Raw genomic sequence first — 12,075 nt, forward strand, 5'->3', positions numbered from 1 at the left:
CCAAGAGAACACAGCGATGGACCCATGGCTCCATCCGCATATGTAGCAGAGCATGGCCTTGTCTGGCATCAATGGGAGGAGAGGCCCTTGGCGCTGTGAAGGCTCGATGCCCCAGTGTAGGGGAATGTCAGGGCGGGGAGGTGGGAGGGAAAGGGTGGATTGGTGGGAGAGCACCCTCATAGAAGCAGGGGGAGATAGCAGGTTTCTGGAGGGGAAACTGGGAAAGGGGATAACATCTGAAATATAAATTAAAAAAAATCAAAAAAAATGTCAAAAAAGAGTTAATATTTGTTGAGAATTACTTTTTGAAATTAAAAAAAAATCTACTAACCCAAAAATCCAATAATGTTAACCATTCCCTAGATCTGTGAGCTTGTTCACCGTTCAGATAGAATATGACAATGTCCTGACTGAAAGCAGTGACACAGGGAGCACGCTGTCGCCAGCCTCCCTCTGTAGGCTCCCAGGTCTCACCCCTAACTCAGAGGATGGCGGAGGCGGTGCTTCTGAACGCAACGCTACATTTATTGTAGTGTTTTTATTAACAGGCTTTCCCCAGACAGGTCTGAGTGGGTTGGTACAGCAGGCACAGTGGCTTCAAGGTCTGGCGCCTGGCAGTCCGCGGACCCGCACTTCAGTCTCAGGCTTCTACAGCCCTGCGGCCTGTCTGGGCAGGGCCTGCAGCCGGCCTCCCGTATTAAATGGCTGAATATAAACTTTGGTTCATCATGATTTAACTGTTCTGAGTTCACGATTTCATCTGTCTGCAGCAGGCTGGGCTCCACTTTCTTCTCTACCTTGTCAGTCTGGTTTGGTAAACCACAAACCTTGGTTTCTGTCCCTCCACTGCCCTCTGTGTCCCCCGAGTCTCTGCTTTTGCAGAGTCTCCTTTGGTTATTCTCAGGATCGCAGCAAGCTCTTTGGAAAGACTCAGAGCTCCTGCTGGCTCCTGCTGGTGGTGGCTCTGCTGTCCGGGGCAGACGCTCATCTGTGTTCTCACGACCCCGGGTGCTGGTGGGACCCAGGCTCTCTTGGGCCTGAAAGTGCTGCACTGGGTGGAGAAAAAAATTCCTAGACTGAGAATTCTGCATCCCTGGTGGCAGCATGTGCTGGACAGGATGCAGAAGGCCCTCGGCGGCGTGGTGGGTGGCCTTTAGAGGTGCCGCAGCATTCTGAATCTGGACAAAGCTGCCTGCAGTGGAGGCACACTTGTGGCATAAGGAGTCACCCATCTGCTGGCAGTGGATTTCTGGCAATCCATACTTTTGGTAGGTGTAGGCATTGGGGCAGTTACATCTCGGATTGAGAGAGAAGTGACACATGGTGTCCTGCTCCAGACAGGGCTGCAACAAGGCCGAGCCTGGCTCGCTTCTGGGGCTTTTGGTGAGTTCGCTGCTGTAGGCTGCAGACACGGGCATCCTTAAATTCTTTGCTTGGCCATTGAAAAATTTGGAGCAGATGCGTGGCTCTTCATAAGCGGTCTTGTCTGAGGAAGTGCAGCTGTGAGAGCCCAGGGGCTGTAACTCGTACAACTCATGTTCCAGTTCGGATTTCTGGCCCCTGGCGTCTACACTGTAAGCACTGGTGGCTTTGCCTGGTGCCCTGCCCCCAGGCCTTGCAGCCGAGGTGTGGGAAAAGGCACTACACTGGAGCTTTTTGGGTAAAGGGATCTGGCCACAGGTGCCTTGAGGCCCCAGACACCGACACAGGCACTGGAAGAAGAAGGTGGCGAAGGCCCAGCTGACGCACATGACAAGCATCATGAAGGTGCCCAGCTGCGTGTAAGCCAGGACCGTGGAGGGCATCATCATGGCGCCCGCCACAAAGGTGGTCAGTGCAGCCACGGCGATCGCAGAGCCCATACGACCCAGAGAGAAGATGACCTTGCCCTCTCGGTCGGGATCTGGGGCCAGGCGGTATGCCACCCCGTAGTGGACTGCAAAGTCCACCGACAAGCCAACTGCAACCGAGATGGTGACAGACTCCAGCACGTTCAGCTCCCAGCCCAGCAGGACGAGGGACCCAACTGTGACAAATATGGTCCCAGCTATGGAGGCGATGGCATACAGGCTTATGATGATATTCCACGTGGTCAGCAGCATCACACTAAACGCGACGGCCACCGAGAGCCCCATGGCAATGAGGGTGCCATCGGAAAGGCTGTCCTGTAGGTCATAGAACTCCAGGTTGCTGACGAACCAGCCGCGGCTGAGGCCCTCGGGGGCCGAACTCAGCTCGTGGGAAATCCACGAGTCCACCTCCTTGTAGAACTGCTGCATCTTCTCATACGCCAAGGTGAAGAGGAAGGTGCTCTGGAACTCCAGCACCACGGCCCTGATGGTGTCATTGATGTCAAACCTAGGCCCTGGGGTCTTGTTGTTGAGATGGTACCCCGTGCTCCTGTCCAGCTCCATGATGGCCTTCTTGATGCACAGCTCGAAAACCTCTTGCTTATAGGGGAAGCTGCAGTGGCTGCAGCAGGGGTACAGGGCCGGTTCGTCACAGTCCTGGTTCTCCATCCACTGTTTGAAGGTCTCGATGAAACAGCTGGTGAAGTCCTGCTGCTCTGTCTGGTGGAAGAAGGTCTGGTTCCTCAGTTTCTGACAGAAGTGTAAAATCCAGGCCTGGGAGGCCGGGCTAGCAATGTTGAACGTGCTATCGAGTGTCAGCTCTCCTTTGCTCTTGGGGTTCAGAGGGTCACCGCTGTCTTCTGGGGACACGCCCCAGATTACTGTGATGGGCATGTGGAGCTCCTCTCCATGGTGAACCCGCTCGAACATGAACAGCTTCTTGAACTCAGCATCGTAGCGCTCGAAAGGATGAGAGGACCTGAACACCTGGAACTCAGATAACTCCAAGGAAGGCAGTTTCATCTTTGGGTTTATGCACACGATGTAGGCCCCGCCCACAGTCAGGGCAAGGAACCAGACGAGCCAAAGGTAGCGGAACTTGATGACGATGCAGGGCAGCACCTTTTCAAAGAAAATCCGAGATGCCTCTGAGACGGCGAAAAGCGCCTTGCGGCCCTTCCGGCAGAGCACTGTCCAGCAGCTCTTGTCGTAGGCCTGCGGCTGGGGCTTTCTGAAGCAGGTGAATATATTGAGGAGATAGCGCTCATGCAGAACAATGACAGCCGGAAGCCAGGTGACCATCAGGACGTAGTTCACCAATATAGCAGTCCCCGCATACACCCCGAAGCACCTGATTGCTGTGATGTTGCTGACGTAGTTAGCGTAGAAGGCGGCGGCGGTGGTGAAGCTGGTGACAAACATGGAGAGGGCTGCATGCTGCAAGGTGACGCTCACCGCCTCAGACGTTTCTGCGCGGGGCTTGTCGGACTTGGTGTAGTTCCAGACGTCGCACAGGATGAAGGCGTCATCGGCACCGATCCCGACCAGGATGATGAGCGCAGTGAGGTTCATGAACGGGAAGAACTCGAAGTTAAACACGACTCGGTAGAGGAAGTAGGAGACGATCAGGGAGCTGATGATGGCAAACATGGTCATGAGTGTGATGAACACGGACTTGGTGTAGACACACATGATGAGGAGGACGATGGCGATGGCGATGGCGGGGTACACGGTATCCATGAGGAGGTAATCCTGAAACAGACTGTGCTTGATGCCAAACTCGATCCCCGTCACGGTGGTGATGCCGTCCGAAGAGTTCCAGTTCTCAAAGTTGTCCAGGTAGATGTTCATCATGCTCTCCCCTTTCTCCGTGGGGGAGAAGAGCATGCTGTACTTTAAAGCTGGCACGGCGTAGTCAGCCGTCTTGGAGGTCATGAAGTCCTTGTCTACTAAGTAGTGGAGAATCTGGTACACGGCGTTGTATTTGGTACACTTGCGTGGCACGTTGGTGCACTTGAGCTGGTCCTTCCTTCTGGCCGCCTTGTCCCAGCAGTCTGGCCCCAGGGTGCCGTTCTGGTAGTGCTTGGCACAGGTCCGAAGCAGCTTCAGCGTGTGAGAGACATCTCGCTCGACAATCTTCTGACAGGACGATCTGTTATTCAGAATGGCGATGTAATTCCCCAGGGTCCAGCTGGGGCAGCAGGAGACGGCGGTGGTCCTCTGGCAGAGGTCGCTGAACTGGGGGTGGGATCTGATCTGTAGAGACAGACATGGAGAAGGAGCGGAGTTTAAATGGGCTTTCGGCCAGGCGGGAACAAGGCAGGCACAGAGGCCAAACGATCCTCCTTCACTGTGTGAGCCGGTGTGTACACGGGTGAGCACGCCCACAAGATTCATCTTAGGGCTGTTCACCGGGTGTGAGCCGGTGTGTATACAGGTGAGCACGCCCACAAGATTCATCTTAGGGCTGTTCACCGGGTGTGAGCCGGTGTGTACACGGGTGAGCACGCCCACAAGATTCATCTTAGGGCTGTTCACCGGGTGTGAGCCGGTGTGTACACGGGTGAGCACGCCCACAAGATTCATCTTAGGGCTGTTCACCGGGTGTGAGCCGGTGTGTATACAGGTGAGCACGCCCACAAGATTCATCTTAGGGCTGTTCACCGGGTGTGAGCTGGTGTGTACACGGGTGAGCACGCCCACAAGATTCATTAGGGCTGTTCACCGGGTGCCTAGGCTTTGAGCAGCAGACTCCTGTTTGGGAATGGCATACAGATGTAATGCCATGCCAACCAGTACTGAGTCTAGTTTAAGAAGAGAGGTAAACGTAACATCCCCTTAGTACACAGGTCTTTTCAGAGTCACCGTGGCAGTAATAGAGTGGACAGGCTTTACAGCGTATGAACTCACCGGGATCAGGAAACAACTGTCCAACTGCTGTTTCTGCTAAAATTCTGGCTCTTGGAACAAACGTTTTGGTGATAAAAGTCACCGCAAATCCCAACAAACACAGTTGAAAGCAAACACACTGGTCCTAGAGGTCCTACTGGCTGGGACACACCCCCAAACTCACCCTTACAATCGGATCCCCAGCGTGACTGTACAGACAGGCAGAGATTCTGGGAGGAGCAGTGATTAGTGGCTTGTGGGAGCCTGCTGGTGCCTTTTGGTGCGACATCATGACACAGAGATGGCCCCACCTTAGACGGGCACCCACTGGACCCTGAGTCTGCAGACCACTTGATCTTAAAACTTGCCAGATTCTAGAACTATGAGAAGTAAATAGTTTTAAAAATAAATTATCTAGACTAAGATACTTTGTCAGCCTGAATGGAGTAGGACCAAACTCTATTTGACAAATCAAAAAGTGACCGGATTCTTGAAAAGTTTAGACTGTTTACTGAAATAAGGTGAGAAGCGTCAAATTTTAAGGTCAAAACAGTTTCATATATGATTTTAAATAATGCAAGTTAATAAATACAAATAAATCAAAAAGTAGAATTTTAGTTCTTCTACATCTTCAGGTTTATTCAGGTTGGCTAAACCCTTGAAAATGGCAGGACCTGTGGTGACTCTGGGCTGCTCTGGGCAGTGTGTCATAGCATGCTGTGCCTGTTCTGGGCAGTGTGTCCCAGCATGCTGTCCCTGCTCTGGGCAGTGTGTCATAGCATGCTGTGCCTGTTCTGGGCAGTGTGTCCCAGCATGCTGTCCCTGCTCTGGGCAGTGTGTCCCAGCATGCTGTCCCTGCTCTGGGCAGTGTGTCCCAGCATGCTGTCCCTGCTCTGGGCAGTGTGTCCCAGCATGCTGTCCCTGCTCTGGGCAGTGTGTCCCAGCATGCTGTCCCTGTCTGGGCAGTGTGTCCCAGCATGCTGTGCCTGTTCTGGGCAGTGTGTCCCAGCATGCTGTCCCTGCTCTGGGCAGTGTGTCCCAGCATGCTGTCCCTGTCTGGGCAGTGTGTCCCAGCATGCTGTCCCTGATCTGGGCAGTGTGTCCCAGCATGCTGTCCTTGCTCTGGGCAGTGTGTCCCAGCATGCTGTCCCTGCTCTGGGCAGTGTGTCCCAGCATGCTGTCCCTGATCTGGGCAGTGTGTCCCAGCATGCTGTCCCTGCTCTGGGCAGTGTGTCCCAGCATGCTGTCCCTGCTCTGGGCAGTGTGTCCCAGCATGCTGTCCCTGCTCTGGGCAGTGTGTCCCAGCATGCTGTCCCTGATCTGGGCAGTGTGTCCCAGCATGCTGTCCCTGCTCTGGGCAGTGTGTCCCAGCATGCTGTCCCTGATCTGGGCAGTGTGTCATAGCATGCTGTGCCTGCTCTGGGCAGTGTGTCCCAGCATGCTGTCCCTGATCTGGGCAGTGTGTCCCAGCATGCTGTCCCTGCTCTGGGCAGTGTGTCCCAGCATGCTGTCCCTGCTCTGGGCAGTGTGTCCCAGCATGCTGTCCCTGCTCTGGGCAGTGTGTCCCAGCATGCTGTCCCTGCTCTGGGCAGTGTGTCCCAGCATGCTGTCCCTGATCTGGGCAGTGTGTCCCAGCATGCTGTCCTTGCTCTGGGCAGTGTGTCCCAGCATGCTGTGCCTGTTCTGGGCAGTGTGTCCCAGCATGCTGTGCCTGGGCAAAGCTTCTCTTCTCAAGGCCAGTCTTGTCACAGTGAACTATGACCATTGCTTATAAATTATAAAGCTGGTTCAATTCCACTCTCAGGTTAGAGGAGCCACCCCTCTGCCCTTAGGATTAGAGTAGAAATCACCCCCTTCCTAGGCCTGGCACCAGAGCTAAAGCAGCCCCAGTCTTAACACTTTCCCTCAACTTTATTTACCTAAGGTTGTTCTAGGGAACCACTCCAAAGTTCAGAAAGGGCGTGGAGTTTTTCTAACATGATATAAAACAGTCTGTATCTGGATTATCTAGGCCTTGCCGACTGTTCATTAAAGTATCTTCCCAAGGCGGAGAAGTTGACTGGCACACACAATCGTTTTAGAAGCTGACTTACCTAAGGACTGAGCTACATATCATTCCCTAAGGCCCGGGTAAACTGGAACTAGTGTGTGGGGAGAGGTGTGGACGGTACTAGGAAGCTGTGGGCTGGAATTGCACATGGAGACTCATTATAACGTTTGAAGTTTCCTAGGTTTCTGTGAGTTCCAGGCTAGTGAGGGTTATACAGTGAGACACTGTCTTAATAAACCAAACCAAGACAGGAGCAAAAAAAAAAAAAAAAAAAAAAAAAATCAAAATCCTCAAACAACAAAACTAAAACCTAAAATTATTTGTTTTGGAGAATTTTTAGTGGGAGAAAAAAAATAAGCCAAAGAGTTACTATCTAAATGCAAGAGCGTATGTTTTACTTTCATGAAAATTCAACTTAAAAGGTTATTTCTATTGTAACTTGAGGAAATGAGCTAGTGAGCCTGGGACCCAGGAACAGCATCCCCAGGATTTATGGCAGAGAACAGTTTACCCCCAGAGAGCAGGACACACGTGCAGCTGCTGAAATGCCTGAGCAAAGCTGACTGAAATGCAGCTGTCGGCTACCACTGGACAGGGGGCAGGGCGCTGTATCCTTGCATCGCCCTTTTTTTCTAGCAATAATGGGGCTTTTATATGTATATTTTACCAAAGATTGAAAAGTTAAGCATTATAAATACCAACTTAGTAGTTCACTGACTCCTATAAAAAACTAATGCTAGTTTCCCCCCGGGGGACAATGGTGTTAGCTGATAACAATATTTGGAAAAAAAAACTCTTTTAAGTTCTCAAGGGGTGAGAAAGAGTCATGAGGAAGACCTCACGATTGGCATGCTCTAACTACCCCTTCAGGATGCTGACATCCTGAAGGAAGGACTGGGACACTAGGGAGTGCCTGTGCACCCAGCAGGCCAGGCCCTACCCTCCTGTCTGAGTACCTGTACACACTGTGGTCCTTTCCCTCAGTTTACCCGCAGAGTGGCAGAGAAACCAGACAAAGATAGTGGTTACAGCTTAACTGGACTAGAAGTATACTGTGTGTACATGGGGACCGACAGAGGACGTGCCAAGTCTGAAAGTGTCTTATCACAGTGGCAGCAACTAGTCTGTCGTGACTGGTGAATACAGAATTCAATATGGTAGTCTGAGGCAGACGAGACTGGCAGCTAGCTATCTCTTTATGCAGGAGGCAGATGTATTCTTGTCATACTCTGGGAAAAGGGATCCTTTGGAATAATTCCAAAATCTTACAAGTTTGTAAAAATAAGATAGTTTCCAAAAACAACCCCTCGTGGGGAACACAGCCCTCTAATCCTAGCAATTCGCCATTGTGGTTGTGGTCTTCGCATGGTTCCCTAGTGAGACAGTAGCAGGACTGGAGCTGACTAAAATAGGGGGTAAAAGAGAGGAGAGAGAGGAGAGAGACCAGGAGGGTTTAAATGATACCTTAACTTTAGTACTGGCTAAATTGGAGGCACTTTAAGAAGCCGAGAAAAGAGAAAGGAAGATGAGGCACAAACATCAGGTCCGGCTGACTCCTGGCCTCTCCTGGTAACCAAGCCCCACAGAGAGCTGAAGGGAGATTAGAGCGGAGTGGGGGCAAAGGCCTTCCCCTTGGAAGAAGCGTCAGAAAATACATAGGCCTCTGAGATGCTGGAGAGTCCAGCAGTCCGTGAAGGTTAATCTAGTAAGCCAGATCCTCAAAGAATTTCAAATTCCTTTTGTGAGCTGAGTCCTCAAAGCTCCAATACCTGAATGTGCAGAGACTGGCACAGGCAAAGGGCTCCCAGGGAGTGAAGTTCAGAGAGGCCCTTCATTTATGAATGCCTGCTAGTCAGTAGGTCCTCTAGGACAGAAGCAAGGACTGGAGGGAGTCAGGGAAGCAATGGGGGCTAAGAACGGGACACCTCTGTGGGGAGGCGGACAGGCCAGTAGCATCAGAAACAGAGCCACTCTTTCTGGAAGCCTCTCTCTCTCTCTCTCTCTCTCTCTCTCTCTCTCTCTCTCTCTCTCTCTCTGAATTGGGAGCACAGGTGGCATGTAATTTCAGTGGAGCAGAATACAATCTCACATTTGCAACTGGTTTCAAAGGGGTATTAATTCAACAAGTTTTAACAAATATAACTATGTCTTTTGAAGCAGAGCCCAACTTCAGGCTCCCAAATGACGGTTTAATCATTTAATGTGCGTCTGCAACTGGCCATACCAAATATTCCTTTGGATGCCTGTTTTGGGTGTGTTCCCCGAATTCTCGCTTTGTAAACATGCTGTTAAGAACTGGGCTGGTTGGGGTTGGGGATTTAGCTCAGTGGTAGAGCGCTTGCCTAGGAAGCACAAGGCCCTGGGTTCAGTCCCCAGCTCCAAACAAAAAAAAAAAAAAAAAAAAAAAAAAACTGGGCTGGAGAGATGGCTCAGTGGTAACGTGCCTGTGGCCAGCCTTGAGGACCTAAGTTCAATCCCCAGAACCCACAAGGTAGAAGGAGAGAAATGACTCCTGCAAGTTGTCCTCTAATCTCACATGTGTGCTGTAGTAATATGTGTACCCAGGCACACGTGCACTCACACACATATGCATACACGCAGATTAAAAAAGGAACTATGTAAACAACATAATACTTCTTTTATCAAGAGTATGGGGGTGGTGGGGAGATGCCTCAGTCTGTAAAGTGCTTGCTATGTAAGCCCGAGGACCTGAGTTCGAATCTCAGAACCCACACTTATAAATCATAGCAGACCGAGCCAGGCATGCTGGGACATTCTATAATATCAGTGGTAGGGAGACAGTAGGTGACAGGTAGATCGCTGTGCGTTCTCCAGACAATTTAGTCTGCCCATCAAGTTCCAGGCCAGTGTGAGGAAGGGTGGCCGAGGCTATGCTCTGGCTCCCACGTGTGAATTCAGGTTTCCAATTGTATACTTGCCCCTCTCCTAATTAACCACCCCCTGGTGACTCTGGAGGACTAATGCCTCAGACAGGGATTCTGCTGTCTGGCTGTCGAGGTCACTTACAGCCCCCAGCAGGCACATAAGGGGCTTTGCTTAATCGAGGGCAAGTCTCACCCTTACTTTCATTCTCCTCCCTTACTTCCCCTTTCCATACTCTTTCCACTTCCGTTCTTGTTTGGAGCCCCTTCCGTGTAAGCGTGCCTCACAAGGATCACTTGACACACTCACACAGAGGGAGCATGGCTGCACTCTTTCACTGCTGACAGACACAGTGCTGCTTTTTAAGCTAAGCATCTAGATAATACACACTAGGAGAATGGGCTGCCGCCAACTGCTTACTCCAGGCATGCGGACTCTAACCATCATTCAGGTAGAAAATGGCTTATGCAGCAAATCAAACTCACAAAAACAGGGGTGGGGCGGTCTTCACTATGGAAGCACAAAGCACAGAGGGTAGGGACAGACTCTGGGGCAGATCTGGCTGGGCTCACAGGAAATGCTTGTCCTCCTGAATCCTAGTGTCTTCCAAAGCAGCAAGGTGGTTAGGGCTGGCGGAATCTGGTCTGGAGTACAGGGTCCATTGAGACAGGCACTGCATTAATGTCTTTTGATGCCCCCATCTCCCGCCTCACACCCTTTCCTATCCTGCTTCCTAAGTTCTCCTTAGAAATCACGGGCTGGAGTGATCAATGATTGTGAGAGGCAGGTATGGCTTTTACTCTGTACAGTGACAACGATGACAAGAAACGAGGGGAGGGGACATGTGCAGAGCAGGGACACTGAATGAGAGAAGACAAAGTAAGAGAAGACAGACAGTCTTCACTATTATCCTGAAAAGAAAGCTGTGAAGTAACAGAAGGCCACCATGGTGACAGAATGTGAGCGGCAGAGGAGGAGGGCTCTTTATTAAAGAAGGCAGTGCGTTTGTAAAGATGGGGAAACACAGGACTGATGCTGGGATCCTGACAGCACTCCAGCCTGCTGGGGCTTGCTCCACAGTGGAAAGCCCCATCGGCATCTCATTGGTCAGACACCTGGCCAGGGGGAGACGTTTCCGTAACATGACTTTACTGTGCTGAAGAGACTTCAGCTGTATTTTACATACCCTGGAGTTATCCACATCACACATTGACTTAATTGCAGGTAAATTCCACAGGGTCTCCCCTCCTGCTGAAGCAAACACCACTCTGGAGTAGCCATCACCTGCGACGATGAAGAGGAAAATGCTTATGAGTTATTCATTAGACAAGAGGTGGAGCTCGCAAACAGCCCAGAGACTGCACAGACAGTTTGTTAGCAGCAGGGAAATCTTTTCTTTGATTTCAGGAGAAAGTGTGTGTGTGTGTGTGTGTGTGTGTGTGTGTGTGTGTGTGTGTGTGTGTGTGTGTGTGTGTGTGTTAGTGTCACTTTAGCTCAAAGCTTGTGCCTTGTTGCATAATGACCTTCTAGTACGTATCTAACAAATCTATTTCTGATCACATTATAACTAGGAAGAAAAGGCTGTAAATTATCAGCAGAAAATTAACTGAAGGTATTTCTTCTTTCCTATAATGGCAAACGAAATACTAAATAGTACGCTAGAGAATATCAAAAGGGATCACAAGGGTAATTCCTCTGGCAGCTGACTACAGGAGAGTTAAAGCTCTCCCAGGAAAGGCCACCTGAGTGCTGGAGCACTGTGCCAGCCAGGACCACAGATGCACTGCACATGGTGACCGTGCTCAGGGCTACCCTTTTACCCCGGAGTCTAGAGAAAGAATCCGAGTCACAGTAACACATAGTAACAACATAGACATATGTTCACATAGACTTGGTGTGAACAAGGAGGTGTGTGGTGCAGGGGAAGGGGTGTGGTCTTTAAGTCAGACCTGGCTGTGACCAGTCCCTGTCACTCATCCCCTGGGTGACCATATGCAAGCAATGCTAGTGGCCCTGGGCCTACTTCCTCATGTGTAAGCCATGACAAGACCTATGTCAAATAATCCTGAGAATGAAACCGGAAGCAGGTACTCCATGAGAAGGCTTCTGTCTGGGTTACTTAAAAGGTTTAGAATGTATCAAAGGAAACAAAGTAGACTAATTTTACATTATCTACAAATGGCTTTATTCGTGATCATTCAATTGTCCTTACGTAACAAACACTTACGTTCACCTATTGTCTTCTGTACAGCGAGTTTGGATAGGAAATCAGCCCTGAGGAAACACTATGTTTCCTCAGGAGCCCACAAGGGCTTTAGTCAAGTCAGAGTTTATTGCTCAGGAGAAAGCTATCGGTGAGGATTACTGGAAACAAAACTAGACTTGCGTCCTGAATTTGCTATT

At 50.6% G+C, this 12,075-nt stretch overlaps 1 protein-coding gene across 4 annotated transcripts in view; it reads right to left on the reverse strand.

The window, feature by feature from the left end:
- Window positions 1-504: 504 nt before the first annotated feature.
- Window positions 505-12,075, reverse strand: part of Disp1 (dispatched RND transporter family member 1) — a 133,633-nt gene continuing 122,062 nt past the window's right edge. For all 4 annotated transcript variants that reach the window (XM_032914932.1, XM_032914934.1, XM_032914930.1 and 1 more), the window contains 2 exons: window positions 10,859-10,956; window positions 505-4,106 (listed from right to left, as the gene is read on the reverse strand). In XM_032914932.1, the coding sequence (XP_032770823.1) occupies window positions 525-4,106; window positions 10,859-10,956 (3,680 nt within the window). In that variant the 3' untranslated portion in view covers window positions 505-524. The remainder of the gene's footprint in view (window positions 4,107-10,858; window positions 10,957-12,075) is intronic.

This window comes from Rattus rattus, chromosome 10, assembly GCF_011064425.1.
Source record: "Rattus rattus isolate New Zealand chromosome 10, Rrattus_CSIRO_v1, whole genome shotgun sequence".
In the NCBI taxonomy this organism is placed as follows: Eukaryota; Metazoa; Chordata; class Mammalia; order Rodentia; family Muridae; genus Rattus; species Rattus rattus.